Source organism: Pagrus pagrus (assembly GCF_965226575.1).
Source record: "Pagrus pagrus genome assembly, chromosome: 8".
NCBI lineage: Eukaryota > Metazoa > Chordata > Actinopteri > Spariformes > Sparidae > Pagrus > Pagrus pagrus.
This window is the reverse complement of record NC_140192.1, coordinates 5821000-5840176: the sequence shown is the minus strand read 5'-3', so window position 1 is coordinate 5840176 and position 19177 is coordinate 5821000. Positions and strand designations below refer to the sequence as shown.

Genomic DNA, 19177 nt, shown 5'->3' with positions numbered 1-19177 from the left:
AAACAGACAACAGCTAATTTCCCTCCTCTTTCTAGGTGTTAACGTTGTGGCAATCAGCCCAAGTGCTTCTTGATTAGCTCATTATTAATTCATGCACACTCCCGGAACCTCAAATCACACTTAATTACAACAGTGATCCAGCAGTGACCAATATTGATGTAATTAAATAATTAGGAGTTTGCTGCTGCAGCATCCTCTTTGTGGCTGCAGGAGACAGAGAGAAAATTATGTTTTTAGAGCATAAATGAAAAAAGCAAACTAAGCTGATGATAAGGAGCAAGAACGAGGGGCAGGGAGAGAAAGACTGAGGATGTATACGTGTCTAAATACTTTGAGAAAACTTTAAAACACAATAGTTTAATTGAAGAATGTCATTGAATGTTCTTTTAGGATCGATTGAGAACTCCAAATGATCTTCACCGAACAGTACCGATAGGCAAACTGCCACATTAGCTTCAATAAGAGGTGACACTTTGCTTTCTGTCAGTTGAACGCTGATTTCTAATGCTTCAATTTGTTAGTCTTTGTTTTCCTGTTTTTCTTTTGAATTCACCTACTGTGCCATCAACATTAAAATTCCACCCAACAACACTTGTAAAGTCTGTTGTGCATGTTTATTCTGCGCTCTAATAAAAAGAAAAATATCGTGAAAGTCGTTCTTATCCTGTCTCCTTGCCTCAAGACTCATTTTTAATATTCTTCCTGTGGTTTCCTTGATTTCAATGTTGATATTGCTCTGAATATTCTCCATTTAATAACACTTTGCCTTCATCAAAACATTTTAAAACCAACAGAAAAAGGCGCACAAACAATAAAGAAATATAGAAAGAATCTGCTGCCGTTCATCTGGAAACAAGGGAGTTCCTGAAAACCTGGCTTTTTGGAGATAAGACTTGCTCATGCGATGGCAGTCTGGTTGCCTGATGATTTCCATCCCCGCGCTCCTATCTCCTCATCTATTCCCCCGGAGATGAAAGAAAACAGTTCGCAGCTACTTACTGGGACCCTGCAACACATTAGTAGCTACTGCCATGGCCTTCAAAGACTGCAGGTCTCTGTGTGTGTGTGTGTGTGTGTGTGTGTGTGTGTGTGTGTGTGTGTGTGTGTGTGTGTGTGTGTGTGTGAGAGACAGGGAGACGGAAAGCCTCGACGTGTCCGTGCACGCACATGCATGTGTGTTTAAGAGTTGCCGAGCCAGAGTGCGTGCGCGTGTGTTAGCGTGTGCACGTGAGCGTGCTTGCTGACATTCTAAAGAGGTGTAAGGTCAAGGTTCATGTCAGCTCGACTCAGCTGTCACCCCCTGAGCTCTTTATAAAATCCCTCACAGCTCTTTCAGCTGCTGTTTGAACATCATCAATCTGGCGTTGCCTGTAAACCTCAAGGCTGTGAAGGTTTGCACACACACTGTGCTGTGTGTTCATCTGACAAATATATATATATATATAAAATGTCTTGTCATCTGTGACTTAAACGTTTTTGGAAACGTTTGTCCGAAACTTCAAATGTTTTACAAATTTCTAGCGGAATAAAGGCACAAAATCCAAGTAACATGTCCAGCCAAGATTCAATCTGAGCTCTACAAACGTGATGCATGTTGGCAGATTTTCTGTTGTGACGTTAGAAAGCTATCATGGAGTTATGAGTCAACCGCTGAAGTGTTACCTGCAACAGGAGGTGAGCACTCGAACACGCACGAAGCAACGCACGCGTCTGCTCGGGAGCTAGGGGAGGATTTAGATTGAAGCAGTGTTTCATACGACTGGTTGGAAAAAGCTTATAGTGGTTGGAATGCTCTAAGAGCTTTCCGATGGATATTTTTATACTTTAATGGAGTCTGTTTTCCAAATTCAAGATGACTACCATGTACGAAAAAGGAAGTAATGTCTTATTTTACCTTGAATGCAGCTTGATGTCCAATCCTGTAGGAACTTTTATGAGAAGGTAGATGGAAATATGCTAAATTACATTCTTTGTGCATGAAGTGAACTTGTGCTTTCAGATTTACATCAAATTATGATTAAATATTGGATATGGTATCGAAAGGTGGACACGTGAACAGATTAATGGTATTCCATTTAAAAAAGCAAGTGAAAATTTCCCTTCTTAAAGTTAAGTCAGTACAGTAACTTCAACCTTGTTTTTTTAATCTACAATACTATCATAGCATGGCTACAGACTGAAAGCTCTATCATTTATTTGTTTTATTTTTTATTTAAAGAAAAGGACAATGCACATTAATTACCCATACAGGCTAATTTTCGACTGCAGTCCCTGGCAGGTTGATGGCATTAAAAACCAGACATAATTTGAGATACTGAGAGCTAAACTGTCTTTTGAGAAATAATGTTTCAGTGTTTATCTTTTTGCACGGATCCAATTAAAAACTACCAAAATCTATAGCAGACCTATTGTTTTGTTACAATGCCATGACATTTCGTCTGACAGGGAGAAGGGTGTTGATGAGGCTTCGACCTTGCAGAGGCACATCAAGTCTTTATTAAGCAAGTTGCTTCTGAATGAAATGCCCACACAATTTTACAAAGTATGTTCACAGTTTGTGCTGTGCTGTGTTGCACTGGGCGTGTAAAAAAACGAAATGTAATCAAAGGAGCTGAAAAATACCAGAGGAATGATCCAATCTGCTCTTTGTTCCAGTGGAACTGCAGAGGTGGATGTTTTGATGAAGTATGCCAGAGAGGTCAGGAAAAACTTAAAGGTCCTGCACAGAAGAACATAAGAAACAAAGAAGACTAGACCATTTACTGAATATTGAGACACTGAGACAAAAAAAGAAGGATACATGACAGGATCCAGCTCCTTTGATGCCTATATGAGGACTTTTCCCCTGGATAGTTGAGCATGTTTCACAGATTAGCTGTGGGATTTAGACATCAAGTCAAAGCGCAACAGGGGGTGACAGAGAAAGACAGAATTAAGACATAATAAAGTGTTCCCCCCAGGAATGAGTGGAGGAGGGGAGGGACTGGACTGCAGTCATTTCTTCTCTCTTGTATCGCTTTTAGAAAAGCATAGATTTATTATTTAGGAAGACGGGCACTAACCGTAAATGGTTTCGCACCTGAGATCACAGCAAAGTTTGCTCTGACCTGATGGGTGATCTGAAAGCATTATCTCAATTTCAAGAAGGTGAGGCTTATAAATCCCAGATGAAAAGGGACAGGCAGACGTGATGCTTTACAGAGGATAATAGAGAAGACAGAAGTTAAATACATCCAATCTGGATTGTAAAACATTTCTTTTAGGCAAATCTGTGCAATACAGGCTGTACACTTTTTGGCAATTTTCTTCTTCTGTTGCCGTAGTAAAGTAACAAAGGTAGTAAATTTCAGCTCATTTCATCAAATACAGTCAATGGACTTACGCTTCTAAAATATACACACTTTGTAACACTGTAGTGTCCCTCTGCTGCTGTAGTATACAGAGCAACAAAAATGTTGGGTAGTGAAGGGGCTACTTGGATGGGTCATACACTGGACTTCCCTTTGGAAGACCCGGGTCTGCGTCCCATATGTGACCAAGAATCAAGAGTGATGTGTTTTCAAGTTATGTAAGTAAGTTAACATACATAGATGGCATAACTTACATGACTTGAGTGTTGTCTGTAGTAGCTTTGACACAAAGTATGATCTTTTCCTAAACCTAACCCAGTAGTTCATGTGCCTAAACCTAACCAAAGCATGATATGTCATAATATGTTAAATGTTCGTTAGGAAGCTTTATTCTGGGCGGTGCATTTTATGTATTACTTCTAACTTCACGCCAAAACTGTGGCAAGAGAGGTAGGTGGTCTGTCATAGTTTGAAGCACAAGGAAACTGACCAAGCTGCCAATGCGACGAGTTGGGTATGAAAACGTGTTGTAAATGTACATAAATAAAGGATGACTCGTGGTTTATACTTTCCTTCAAAAACTCAATTCATCTCAATCTAGCACAGTGTACATCTTAAGATACTGTACACTGTGTTTGCAATGTACTGAAATACAGTCAAATAAAATCCAGCTGTAAAATGATAAATGTCTGACAAGCATAGCTAACTGTATATAATTTGTGTTTTACAAAGTATTCCAGTATGTATTTCAACACAATGTGAATAAAGTTGTCAGTCATCGACTGCCCTTGAATACATTTATTATAACTTATATAAATGCAGAAGAAAAGTGCAAACAGGTCAGACACAAGGTTTATCTGAATCGTACCAGCCGCAGCTGATGCTGTATGGTTGTGTATTTAGTTAATAAAAGGGATTAATTAGATATGACATTTTTATGTTGACTGTGTTGGTCTTTCTCTGTAGTCATTAGCTTAAAAACATTCTGTTTAATTAACGCCACGAATGGCAGTCGTGCTTCTTCATAAGGAGTTCGTACAGCTACATAATAACACAGTGTGATGGAATAAATCTCGTTTTCTTTCTTTGGTCTGTGGAGCTGCGAAGGGGTTGTTTATTCGGGTTACTATTTACATGTTAGCCTTATTCGTCCAGATTGAATGGATGAGGAATACCTGGAAGAAGGGGGTAGAAAATTCAATTCCAGGCTGATGTGACCCAGCGGGAGGGACGAAAAGACAAGTGTGAATCAAGCTGTATTGCGGCGATTAAAGTGCAATGCTTATGCTTCTCTCTCGCTCTCACTCCCCGGCTGCTGCCTCAGTAAGTAGAGCCCTGCCTGTGGTTGCCCACCTGACAGCGTGAGGTCTGCAGAGCGACCTTTTCATCACTGACCTGAGCGGTGTTAAAACATGCCCCTAGCTAGAGGAGTCCAGGAGCAGGGAGCAACACACCATGTGTAGGATTCCCAATAGGGTGTTGTCACAGTCTCTCTTTGTGGAGAGCAGACTGCCTGTACTAAAACTAAGAAGGCTGCTGGTGCATGTTCTAATACTAATTACTGACTTTTTGCTGCAATCTAAATAAATTGATTTTGAGAGTTGAGCTGCTTCTGTGCTATATGGCTCTTGGAGTCGTTCTTAGGGTAGTCTGGGTCTGATAGGCACTTCATTATAAAGTGGTGAATGAAATCCCATCATCGTACATGGACACAACAGCATCTCTGGCATTCTGTTGCGTCCCTTTCACAACAAGATTGAACACAAATTTCCAACCAAATCGCAGAATAAATCAATGTTGTACAATTCTGCATCTTTACGTTTCAGTATAACATCGTGACAAGGCTGTGGTTAAGGTCTGGGTAGGTTGAGGCATAAAAACCACTTTGTTAGCGTCAGAAAAAGGTTTGGGTTGAAACATCTGCATCTTTGGTTGCATGTCCTGGTTGAAAAGGCCCACTTTTGTCGACACTAAAATGGTTGCAAACTGTCGTCTTAATTGTCATGGTTTGGGTTTTTTTGGTTAAGTATTTTTTTGTTTTTATTTTGTAGGGTTCATCCCCATGTGTCGTTCCACTTCCTGTCTTTGTCTTTTTTCTTTCGCTCTTTGTCAGTTCTGTTCCTGGTGTCACTGTGTTTGCTCCTCCTGTTTCCTGCCCTCATGTTTTTGCCATCCTGCCTGTGTTCCCCAAGCTCCATCCTGTTTTGCAGGCTACGTCATTTAGTTTTGTATTTCTCTTTAGTTTCATTGGGTTTTCCCCTTTGTCTTTCTTCATCTTTGTTTACCTGCTGTTGATTTATTGTAGATTCAGCTGTTTGTTTATACAGCTTGCTTATCGTTACGTCTTTCTGCCTGTCATTGTTTCCTCCGTATGGGTACTTTTTGATATCCATAACGTCACTTTCCAGTCACCGGGACAAAATGTGCCAACAAAACCGAATCTTTCTGACCAGACCTCGGGACACCTTCAGCTGTGCTGGTTGGTGTGCCCCTTTCACGGGAAACAGAAAACAAGCCTTTCAACAGAGATGGAACGGTAGCAAAATATCGCAGACCAGCTGTGGCATCGCTGATGATGCAACAGCCTTACTACACTTGAGCTCCATCTCAAGTGGAAGAGAGCTCAACGTGACATCCACCAAGGAGATCTTGTTCTGCGTGGAAACATACAAGCGGCAGGAAAATGAGCGGCCCACAACACTCTTCACAGAGGCCTTCAATACCTCTGATGGTCAGCTCTGCAAAATGCAAGCCAACGTGATGAAAGTATTGTGCAACAGTTACATAAGGTCTGTCCAGAAAAAGGTTAGGGATTAAAGTAAGGCGTTATGCATGTCTGATGTCAGGTTGAAAGTGTTTTCGTTCGCTTGTTAATTTTGCGGCTGTTTTGATCATCTGGAAAGCAGAAGTTACACAGGAACTGTCAGACTGCAGTCTGATCCTGAGCTGTGTCCTCTACCGTCTTCTCCATCTTTGTAGAATTTATGTGTTTTGATACATAACTGAATTATCTTTGTCTGTATATCTATTAATCTATTAATTATACGTATCCTTAGAAAGAAACAGTGGAAGCATGGAAATTTGTATTGATGTTTGGCCGAAGTGGTATTGATTGAAATACAAGACATGATAAGAAATTATAAGGAAGATAACCATAATTGACTTTATATAGTCGTATGTTGCAGTTATCTATGTGCAATATCACTCATTTGCACATTTCGATCATTACTGTTACTGTCGGCAGTTTGGAATCTTATTAAAGTGAAAACCGCAATGAGTCGTTACTCCCCGTCATTTGTTAGATCAGCTTTTAGCTTGCTGTTAAATTGTTTTGCCACAGCACCAGAATAGTATAATGACTGTGCTTCTATAAATACAGAAAATGTTCCGGATTGGCTCAACATCCACAATAAAAGCGGTGGAGCATTAAATGCAGTCCCACTTATCTCTAGTGTTGATTCCTCTTTTTACTGCTGCGTTTTGAAGGAGCACGGTGTGGCTGCTGTGTCCGCAGATTTGCAGCGTGGAGTCTGCAGAGGGAGACAAGCTGCTGGATGCAATTACGCCGGTTTCCACAAGTACCGCCATACTAACATATTCCTAACGCTAAAAATGTTGCCATTAGCTCGTTCGCGCATATTCCTAAACACACATTGTATCTCAAGATCAAGGGAATTTGACTGGAATGACTCGGCTTTTAGCCAAATATCATGCCAGGTGTGTTTCTAGTGATAACAAGCACGGGCATTCTTTACTAGGAAGTGATTTCAGCTTTTTAAAACTTGACGTCATTGAAATTCATAAGTTTAACACAATCCATTACACTGACAACAACATGAACCGAAGACAGAATCGGAAGAATAAATGCTTATCAAGTAAAAAATAAATGTGCCTTCACCTATCATGGTGGATTGTAGGGGTGGGAGAGACCACAACATTTTGTTTCGATACTGAAAACAGAGGACAGGTTTTTTTAGGCAAATAACAAAGGTGTTGGGCTCTTAGGGAATCACCTTGGTGAAATACCAAAACAACTACGTAGGTCTATAGCCTATGATAGCCAACATGTAGTCATATAGGAATATACACCTATACACCTTTCACAGTTACACTAAAAGGTTAATATGTTCAACCATTTTCATGTTTCAGGTTTACTATTTTTGTTAGTTTCATTAACATCATTCATTTAGATAACAGGTTTCAAGTGGCTGAACATGTTATCCCTCCTCCCTTCTTCTCTGCAGCAGCTCCTTGTTCTCTTTGTCTTGTTTTTTTTGAGTCTAAACAAGTTTGTTGTGTTGCCACAGTTGTGAACAGCTTTCCTACACACATCACAGTTTGCAACGTTTTCATTTACAGCTGTTAAGCAGCTCCAAACCACGCCTTCTCTTGCAATCAGCCATCACCACCACACGACAGGACAACAGCACAGCAGCGGAGAAGCAAAGAGAAGGCTCACATGTGTTCATGACAATGGAACGTAGTTTGGACGTAAACTCTACTTGTTGATGCAATTTAAATACATGAGTACAACGTAGAAAAGCGAAACTGAAACTGATCCCTTTGTATGGATTGATCTTCATTGGTAGTATACTACAACTTACTTTACTTCCAGGCTCAGTTAAATTGTCTGTGTAGCTGCAGTTGATGTACATGAGAAAGTAACGCAAGATGTGTTCATACAGTGGTTGATGATCAAAGCAGCTGTTTCTCTTCAAAATAAAGAAAATACTGTCAAAATCAAACCACCCACACGAGTAAATCTTCTGCACTCTTGTTCCTAATATGGCTGAGAGCGCCTCTCAGCAGCCATAACATCCAAAACTGAGATAAACCGAGTGTCTACGAGCATGTAGGGCAAGGGGAGGAGGGATACATAAAATGCATGGGTGGAAGGAGAAAATGTGGGGTGGGAACATGAGTGAAACGATATTAAAAAAAGACAACAAAAACAACAGGAAAGGAGGAAGAGGAGGAAGAGAGGGAACACACCCAAGACAAACTGGTGCCAGAAATCCTCCTTCTTCTTCTTTCCCATTAAAAATGACCCAGAGCGAAACCGCAGCACTTCGGGCCCCATCTCGGCTCCTTCCTCCTCATCGTCTAATATAGGTCTTAAAAGTAATTTACAGCAACATACGTGGCAAGGCATCAAAAGTGCATTTAGCAGATAAAGATGCCATTGCTGACAGAAATGTGGTGCCTGGAGCAAAGCTACAGCTCTGTATTCTCCTCTCTCCTCTCCTCACACACAGACACATGGACAGTTTTTCTCTCCGCCTCCTCCTCTCCCCTCCGAACAGTATTTTCTCCCCTGTCTTCTCTCTATCTTCCCACCTCCTTCTCTCCCTCCCCTCACCAGGCTCCTCTCCTTCTATCTGTCCTCACTTCCGCCTACACATCTCTATCCCTATACCCCCCTCGCCCAACTCCTACTCAACTCCCTCCTTCCTCCGTCATCCTGATTTCACGGCTGTTTTCGAGTTAACCATTCATCATGATTCCCGGCATAGTGTTTTCCAAAATATGTATGCTTGGTTGAAGTCATGTTGTGGCACAAGCCAGGAATCTAATTTCCTGTTTCTGTGGCGTGAAGCAGCCCTCTGGACAGGACGCCAGTGTCTCATAGAGGCTTAGTTCTCCTTTAACACCTCCTTTAGCAGCGTGTGCCGCCCGGAGAGTCCCAGTTTTTTAAGACTCTGACATGACTCGACAAGGGATCAAATCCCAAGCCTCCTACAACCAGTCCACTGATCTGTAGCCGTCCACTAAAATTTGAGCATCGGCCATTATACGTCCACATCAACCTTCTCTTCTTTCTCCTCTGGTGCTCCACACACTCTCTTTCATCCACCTCGCTCTCTCCCATACGTTCACTCTCTTCTGCCCTCTCTCATTTGTCTCTCTCTCTGTAACTCCACCACCTTCCTTCATTACAGTTTTTTCTACCCCAGATTTACAGTATTGCCTTTCGGCTTCTTCGCCGTAAATACTCCCCACCATCCCTCCACCTCTCCCCCTCTTCCAGACAGTGTATGTGCTGTTGAGTTAATGGGTTCATTTTTCAACATCTTTCTTCTCCCTTTGTCTTTGACTTCATCTTGGTGAAAAGGGTTTCCGGATTGTGACTTGCAAACATTACCTCAAAGTTAATAATGCACCTCTAAATCACCTTAGAAAAGTGTGTTATTCCAACACGCTCATTTTGGTGTTTTAAGTTTCTTCTTTAACAACCTTTTCCTTCAACGCACTGCGTGTATTTCTACTGCTAGGAGTCTCTCTGTGAAAACAATGAATGTGGGATCATGGGAGTTGTTGTCTCACTGTTAACGACCATTGCAGATGAAAATCTATCTGACGTGAATGGTTCACAGAAGAGGTTTTGTTTTAAATTACACTTAATCAACATCTGACATATAATGTGATGTTTTCCCAGAAGTTATAGCAACAGGCGTCCAAATGAAACACACCGTTAACTTGAGTAAAATTACAGATTTCTCTGGGTTTGAAAGTTGTTGGAAACATTATATCTTTAAGTTGGACATAGCTGCTAATTCTTCACTTTCTTTGTAACATCGATACCAGACACTCATATCTATCCACATAGAGTGGCCGCTTGTTAGCTTAGCTTAGCATGCAAACTGGAAACAGGGAATCAGCTTGCCTGATTTTGTTCAAGGGTAACAAAATCCGCTAATTGGCGGCACTAAAGCTCAACAATTAACGCGTCATACATATTTCTTGTTTAATATGTATAAAAAACAAAGTGTTAAAATGATAATGTGTGGTTATGCAGGAGGTTTTGTGCCAGGCATCTGGAGGAGACTCCAGTGGCATCTGGAGGAGACTCCAGTGAGTCAAAAGTGAGCGTGAGATGTACTGGTAGGTGGATTTGTTACCTTCAAACACAGCCAGGCTAGCTTTTTCCCCCTGTTTCCAGTCTTTGTGCTAAGCTAAGCTAAGCCGTTGCTTGATGGAAACATGACAGTGGCATCGATTTTTCTCATCTAACTCATTCTCATTTAAGAGAGTGAACAAGCATTTTTCCCAAAATGTAAAACTATTCCTTTACAGTCACGGTAATATTGTATCATTTAACATTGAAAAGCAAGTAAAATCATACACACAACCTTTCAAATATGTGATAAATGCTCTGGTCACAGCTTTCAGGCCTATCAGAAAACAAAAAGCACCTAACCACAGTGCATAGCATTCATCCAGGTATCATCTCTGATTTTACATTCAGGGATAAAACTTATTTTGGTTAAATATCTGACACTGAAAACATGTCTCATGTCTCTACTAGTTTTCGTCTCTCTGCTCACATCTTTCCTCCAGTGTGCCATATTTGTTGGGTCAATCCGCAGCCCCACATCCATTTCCAACCCCAAACATGCTGCTGTTGCTCAGTGTGTTTAAAAGGCACCCCACTGGTAGAAAAGGGATTTAGAGAAAGGAAAACAGATCGATTGTAGAAGACACAACAGAGAAGAAGACAGGACAAGTCGTGCTGATAGTTTACACAGTCTTTTGACTACAACCAATGAGAAAGAACAAAAACAACGGCCACTTTAAATGACACAAAACCATTACATACTGTAAGTACTCCACATCGTCTCTCAAAATGTGTTTTTTTGTTATTTACACAAAATGTCAGTGAGCGTCAGAGTTTTGCAGGGAAGCTTCTGCTTTTAAATTAGAGGAAAATGGGGCGCCAAAACAGGAAGATGAAATATTCCACCAAAGGATTCAAAACCCGAAAGATAAGTGAGAAAAAAAGGATGAAGGTGGTGAAGGGGGATAAAAGGAAAAAAGGCAAAGAAAGGTGTCTTTTTATTGGTGTCAGCATCGTTTGGAAAAGTGATGGAAATCCACCCTGTCTCGTCTACTTATCTCTGCCGTCTGAGATGTTGTTTCTACTTCTGACAGCGCTGAGAGTGTGTGTGCGCCTGTGTGTTTATGTGCTGGATTTATTTACATGCATATTTGTGAGCCCATGACAGCCCCAAAAGAATGTGTGAGTTTTGTGTTGTTTGTGTGTGTGTGGCTGTGTGTGTGTGTGCAAACTAGCTAAGGCTTTGAGCATCTGAGATATTTCAGAAATCTAACGCAAGCTTGATGCCCCTGCCATGTGATCAAAGAATACGGGGCTCCTTTCATTACCTTTGACGGAGGAACACATTTGGATGTTTGCCTGCTTCTCCCTCCTTCACTCTCTCTCTCTGCCTGAAGGTAGAGGAGAGTGTTGATTATCAGAGAAACGCTGCGCATCGGAGAAGCCTTTTAACAAGGCGGAAAAGCAGCGCTGCTTTGGAATTCAGGAATCATGAAGTCTGACTGCTGCACTGCTGATTCACGCCGAATTAGGGAAGTGTTCACGTTGAAGGTTGTTTCTTACGGAAACTAGGTTACCTATGTGCTTTCACTTTGAAAATATACCATAACCATCATAACCATCATTCATATACGATCAAGGATAAAATGTCAGTGGTGGGAAGTAACCAAGTACATTTATTTTATGTTTTTAAGGCGCTTATACTTAACTTGAGTATTTCCTTCCTACTCGGTCTTGTCTCGGTCTCGGACTGGGCGGACTCTGGTTTTTTTAACGAGATCGGTCAAGACCACCACTGATAGGCTTTTGTCTATGCCTTACTGATAAGAGTGAAAAAGGACCCTCTCAAAAACAGCTAATAACTTCAAATCATTGGTAGTGTAAAGATTTCCCCCAGCTAAAAAAAAGAAAACTCGCATGTTGATGTTTTGTTATGATTTTGCTTTGATATTTATGGTCTTGGTCTTGTCTCGGTCTCGACCTCCAAATGTCTTGGCTTTGTCTCAGTCTCGGTACTCTCTGGTCTCAGTAATGTCTTGGTCTCAGTTGGTGCGGTCTTGACTACAACACTACTTTTACCCCACTACAATACAAGAGTACTCCTACTATTTAATCCTCTATGTGTATATGAAGCCTTTCTGGTTACTTTGCAGATTTAGTTCAATAATACTAAATATTATCACCAAAAATACCGACGATCGTGAACTATCTGCGTTTACATTGGTTCCCTGTAAACCTCACTATTACTATGCAAATCTGTCTGCCACCAGGCACATGGTCACCTGGGTAAAGGGAGATTAACCAGAGATCTATTTCTACTTTAGACTAAATGGTTGAATAAACTCAGGTTTTGTCCTTTGTTGTCATTTGCGACTCTGAGGAACAAACAGAAACGATCCAGTTTTCTTTGCAACCACTTGGAAACTCGACTGGGGGAAAAGTTGTCTGCTGCCACTTTAAGTACAAGATCTGAATACTTCCATCATCTCTGTAAAATGTTCACTGACAGGTGAATATTGAATCAGAGCTGCATGATGCATCTTCAGGACAGCAGGGCTGTGCAGTGAATGTAGAAAGTCTGACCTTCAGCCGGAGAACCTTGCATCAGCTGGGCCGAAGTGTCCTGAATCTCTACCAGCTTCAGGGACGCTGCTCTCTGTCTGCGGCGTCTGAAATCAACAAGACAATAATACATTATTGAAAGTATTTTTTTTTTTAATGATAATTTCATTTCTATTTGATATCATTAGATCGAAACTATACTGAAATATCTATGACATGAGCTTTTAACATAAGCTTGTTGCACTGTATCTTGTGGAGGAGGAGCTTTTGTACTGATTATTTCAAGCTTCATATAGAAGCTCTTATCTCTGAGGACAAATGAGCTTGGTCTATCCGTTCTCCCTATTACTTATATCTTACATGAAAAATTGCATTTTACATTTTGCGGCGACTCTGATCCTTTGATGTTTGCCATGTGTCATTTTATGATAAAACGACATTAGTTATGCATTAATCACAACCGTACGAAAAACAACCAGCCTTCCTCACCCAGCAAACATGAACACATTTGTACAAAAAGCAGATTTTACAGGAGCCACTGTGTTTTTATTATCATACAATATGTGATGAATATTTCCCTCTGGTGTTTTAGTGTTCCTATAATATAAATCCATCTTATAAAAAATCAGACACAATGCACAGTTTAACTTACTCTTCATTTAAAGAGCAATATACACACTAATGACCCTTCAAAAACTAGCATGTGTAGTTAATTGGCCATCTGCACACTCTCTATAGGATATTCCAGTCAAAAGCATATAAAAAGTATGAAAAAGATTTCACATGAAGGCATCTTGAACCATGAAGGTGGCTGTGAAGTTAGCAGTTCATAAATCATGTGGTGCTCCAAGCCACAGCTGTAGCTTCCATTGTACTCTGATTAATATATTTATTCTACACCAAATACTTTTTAAATGTGTCTGCAGAGTGAGAAGAGGGGAAAGAAAAGGAGGAAGTGAAGGAAAAATGAGGCGGAGGAAGGTGAAATTTAGCGAACTGGAGAAAAGGGAACGACTAAAAGGAGACACATGAGGATGAAGTTAATGAAGTCTTCTGTCAGCGAGGTGGCGGAGAGGTGGGGTTCGCTGCCAAAGTCGGCTATAATGGTGGTTATTTTGAGACGGACGACAAAACAAGCAAAGCACATCAAAGTTCATTATATTAAACTTGAAGACGTGTCATTTTAAAAAGGAGAAAAAAAAACAGTCTGTAACAAAACCGTTGAGAAAATGTTTGACCTTCTGTCTCATGGAGCTTGTGGGTTTACTAAAGTACTTACTGGGTTTCGAGTGAAGAGTTAGAGACAATGGTAACACAGAGTAACTCAAACCACGGTCTGGAAAACCGCATATTCAACATAAAAGGCAACTTTTTGAGCAACACTACAAGTTGACATAGTTATTAACAAAGACTGCAAATGAGAAATCACAAAGTACACAGTCGAATTTTCATGGACACCAGGAACTTGCTTTGTAATTAATGCAACACATTGGTAATAAGCCTTGGGGCTGCACTGCCTTGAAGCACTAAAGCTGTGATGCAACTGACAAGTTTTTCGGGTAATGCGACACACATATCTTTCCGAGGAAGATAAATCAAAATAGAAACAGATTGAAATGAACGGCGAAAACTTTCCAGGACAATAGGGATTTTTTTTTTTTTTTTTTTTGTATTCAATGAAATGGCTCCTCAGGCAACGGTGCCCTACGTGCTACCCAAGATGTTTTGTAGAAACTTTTTTTGTTTTGGAGGCTAAAGGTGGGCAATAGTGCCTTAAGTAAAAAGCTCCGTACACAGGCACACATGAAGGTTAAACTAAAACTAGACAAAATCTGCAAATCTAAATGTGATATTAGTCGTTTTATCAGCAAATTTATAAACAAAATCTTCCTTCTTTGCAAAATAATTGAGCACATACACTGAACATACACATAAGCATATTTAAAACATTAGGATGATACAGGTGAGTTTCTGTGTTTACATTCATTTAAAGGTCCCATATTATGAAAAACACGTTTTCTCTGGTCTCTACATATATAAACTGGTCCTTTCTGAGCCTACCAACTACCAGAGGAAAGCAAACGAGTCCTGCATGGTCTCTGCAGCCCACCCACTGGTGAAACGGGGCTCCTACAGGCTGTTCAGATTGATTTCCATAGGCCGAAAACACTCCCCCCCTCTCCCCGGAGATAACCCAGAGGGGGGCGTTCATCCCCGAGGTGAAGGTCGGTGTGTCCAGCGGTAAGCTAGCAGTGTTTCGCAATGTCGTCGCTCAGAGCTAGACACGCAAATTGCTCTGTTGTTGGTTGTAAAAATCAATATAAGTGCCTTTATTCTGTCCCAGCTACAGAAGAGACAGTGGTTGAGTTTCATTTTTAACGAAAACGTGCGTACTTCACATCGGACTGCTTCAGTAACGAGGGTCAGCACAAAGCTGGCTTTGTCTCGATACTGACCCTCGTAAAAGGATCAGTCCCAACCATACGGGACCCAGCAGCTGCACCTGAGCCACAGGTAAGTGTCGCCACGTTTTGATAGTATTTACAGTTGCCTACGAGTTTGGTGACGTCAGCTTGAAACTGGCTAACTAGTTAGCTCCGCTTCGGTCATCTATGCAACGGCGTTTGAAGCGAGTTTAATGTTAATAATATTACGAGGGAGCTTGGTTGTCACAGTGAAAAGTCTTGAAACGTGTGCAGACTGGAGACAGAGACTATGCGGACAGTGTCCAAGAGTTTGGAGAATATGTTGGAGACTGGGTTTCCGTTATCCGGTTATTACCGGACTTTGACCGTTAAAATCTGCCGAAGTCCGGTAATTTTTAAGCCCACCGGTCAAAATGTCCGGTGAAAATATTCCCTGCAAGCACAATTTGAATTTTATAAAAATAGGCAATTTCCACATGTCATTTTATTTAAAACAAACCTGAATCTTATTTTTTATGAATAGGCCAGGTCTGTGTGGAACGGAACTTTTTATTTTTCACGCGGAACTAAACTCTTACACTTAATTTCTACTCTGACAAAGCGTGCAGTACAACAACAATAGCGAGAGCAGGAGAGACATGTCGAAACAAGCTAAACTCAAAAACTATTTTCTGAAACAGAATAGTTCAAAGGAGAAGGATAATGATGAGGCTGAAATCACGGAGGCTGCAGCAGATGATGCCGTGCCTCCCGCCGAAAAGAAAAAGAAATGTCGGTCGTTCCGGGCCGAATGGAAAGATAAATATCCCTGGCTGAGATGCGAAGTTATAGATGGAACAGAAAAAATGTTTTGCTCACAATGCGAGAAGTCGGGCAAGAAGAATGGATTTACCAGAGGATCAACAAATATGAGAAGCTCATCTCTAATTGAGCACAGTCAGTGCAATGATCACGTCATGGCGGTCAGTTTATTTTCACAGCAAACAGCAATGAAAGGCCACTGTGAGAAGGCTACAGAAACATTAAACAAGAAGCTGTGCTCTCAGCTACAAGTTGTATTCTATATGACCAAAAAAGGCATCGCATGTCACCAGTATGAGGGATTGACTGAGCTACTTGGAGCAGTTAGGGCTCCAGATTTTGTCACGCGTGAAGGCATTTACCGGCATAGCGACTCCGTTGATGACATGGAAAAGGCGCTAGAAAGCGTTGTGATGAAGCAGCTGGATGAAAAGCTAAAGGGGAGTGACTTCATTGGAGTTGTCATTGATGAGACGGTAAATATCACCGTGGACAAGAAACTGATTGTATACGTCAAAATGGAAGTAAAAGGGAGAATTGAAACACGTTTGCTGGGAAATTATGATGTGCACTCCGGGACCGCACAGTGCATATTCAACAAACTGGTTGAGGTGCTCCGCGAGAGGGATGTGGAGTTGTCCCGCGTCATCGGCCTGGGCTCAGACGGAGCTAGTGTAATGATAGGGAAGCGTGCTGGAGTTGGTGCTCTTCTGAGGAGAGAGAGTGCATTTTCCATTCAGGTGCACTGTGTTGCACACCGAGTGGCACTGGCCGCGCAAGATGCTGCAAAATCTGTGGACCAGATAGGGGCCTACAAGCGCACAGTTGCCTCAGTGTACTCCTTTTACAAGCACTCAGCTAGCAGGACCAATCGCCTCCGTCAACTGACAGCAGCGCTCAGTGATGAAGACATGACAAGTCTGAAGCAGCCGTGCGCTGTCCGCTGGTTATCATTGCACAAGGCAGTGGAAAGCATGAAAAGTAACTGGCCTGCTCTAGTGATGGAGCTAAATGAAGAGGCTGTAGGAGGAAATGCCCAAGCCCAAGGTATCCTGGGTCAAATCCAGCCATACAGCTTCATCGCCTTGACTCACACACTGTCTGATGTGTTACCTGTGATGACCAAACTGAATTTGGTTTTCCAGAAAGACGATGTAAATCTGGCCACAATCAGACCAATGGTTCAAGCATCAGTTGCGGCACTAACACAGTTACGAGATGCGCCAGGTCCAGAAGAGGAGCTGTTTCAGGCGGAGTGCGAAGACAACATGTACAGGGATGTCCAAGTGACACAAGCAGGTGACCGGGCCGTGCAGGCTTTCAAAAAAGCCAGAGCACACTACATCCAACATCTAATAGATGCGTTACACGACCGATTCCCTGAGGATTCACTGGATCTACTTAACTGCTTTGATGTCCTTCTGAACCCCTCCCGATACCCACAGGGAACGAGTGGTAAGTTGAAGCAAATTTGATAACCTAAAATGCCTGTATAGCGAAATATACGGTCTAATCATCATCATCATAACAAAAATAACCATAACCTATAGGCTGCATGACAAAAGGGCTCTGTACTAAAAAATAAAGTGCCATAGCACAAAAGCTCAAAAGTTGTTTATTGACGTTTCAGTAAAAAAAGAAAATCACTGATTAATTATCACTCCGTTTGTTCAGAGCTTCGGGAGTATGCTGAATCGGCCATCCAAACCATTATTGGTCATTTTGGCAAAGAAATTACAAGTGAGGACGAGTCGGCTGCAGCTACAGCCCCGCTCATCGATGCCACTTGTGCGAAACGAGACGCCATCGCTGTAATGACAGCGCTCCGCGGTTACGGAGGCTTGAACTTCTCAACAGCCTGTGAAGTTCTCATCAGAGATTTCAGCGAAATCTACCCCGAGTGGGCTAAACTGGCCAAGATAGCCTGCGTGATCCCCGTCTCCAGTGTGCCAGCAGAGAGAGGTTTCTCTCTGCAGAACCGCGTCAAAACAGCACAGCGCAGTCGCCTGGGGGAGAACAAGGTGACAAGACTGATGCGCATTGCAAGTTGCGGAGAGACACTGCACACTTTTGATTTTAATTCAGCTGCTGCACACTTCGCTGCAGCGAAAATGCGTAAAAAGTAAAAAAACAAAACAAACCCAAAAAAAAGCCTGAAACATGTCAAGGGATTTTGTTTATAGAGTTTTTATTGCATATATATTTCAAAAGCATATAGCGAACAGACTTTTTTTTTATATCAAGTTGGCAGCACACCGCGTTATTAAAATGGTATGAGCCAGTCCAGATGTGTTTTTTGTTTGCAAATTGTTTTATCTGAGAACAGGCCTTCAGTTTCTTTATGTTCCTGTTAAAAGAGCGCATTGTGCAATATTTATTTTAGAAGTTACGCGCGTGAGTCAATTGACGGCACTCATTTTATTTGATAGGCTACAGCCTACACTTTTCAATAAAAATTATTATAAATTGACATGCTTTGATATCATTCTTATATATCCTGCATATCATTTATCATTTTAAGCTCAATAAATTCAGATAGATATTTGACCGGAATTTCAAACATTTGTCCGGTAAATTGAAAACCTGCCGGTCACGTTGTCCGGTGCCAATTTTTTCTAGTGGAAACCCTGGTTGGAGACAAACACAGCTTTCGCTAGCTGTTTTTAGACGTTACCTGTTGCAGGTCAGTGGGGGATGGGAGCCGGCGGTTGTGTTGGGGAGCGGGGAGTCTCTCATGTAATGGTGGACAACACACAACTTTCTGAGTGTTGGCTTATTAAGCTTATACAACCAGTTGAACGACATTATTTCGGCGAGCCATAGTGATACATCCATCCTCCAACATTAGCGCATGCTACCGCTAGCGTAAGCGGCATCCTCTCCCTGAGAGGGTCGCGTAGCAGGCAAGGCACGCGCTGACAGACGGAGCTCATTAGCATTAAAGGTGCAGGCACAGAAACAGCTGCTCTCAGTAGAGCTCACTGGAGCCACTCTTAGACAGCTGAAATTCAGGACCAGGATGGGTTTGGGGCAATACATTTCCAATACAGTGCTGTTGGACCTCTGACAGCTGTGTGTTATTGGTGAAAAACAGTATAATATGGGACATTTAAAGCAACATTATGCAAAACTGATATTTTTTTGCGATTTGGTGCACCAACAGTTCGAGAGCGCAATTCCCTCTCTTGCCAACGACTAAAAGC

At 41.7% G+C, this 19177-nt stretch overlaps 1 protein-coding gene across 3 annotated transcripts in view; it reads right to left on the bottom strand.

Annotated features, from left to right (window-relative positions):
* The window catches only part of unc5ca (unc-5 netrin receptor Ca), a 230723-nt gene extending 211909 nt beyond the window's left edge, over positions 1 to 18814 (bottom strand). For all 3 annotated transcript variants that reach the window (XR_014623084.1, XM_084359379.1, XM_084359380.1), the window contains exons 1-2: positions 18649 to 18814; positions 12769 to 12854 (exon numbers count right to left, since the gene is read on the bottom strand). Coding sequence is in view for 2 of the 3 variants with exons in the window: in XM_084359379.1 (XP_084215505.1) it covers positions 12769 to 12854; positions 18649 to 18809 (247 nt within the window). In the remaining variant the exon portion in view is untranslated. The remainder of the gene's footprint in view (positions 1 to 12768; positions 12855 to 18648) is intronic.
* Between the last annotated feature and the right edge of the window lie 363 nt (positions 18815 to 19177).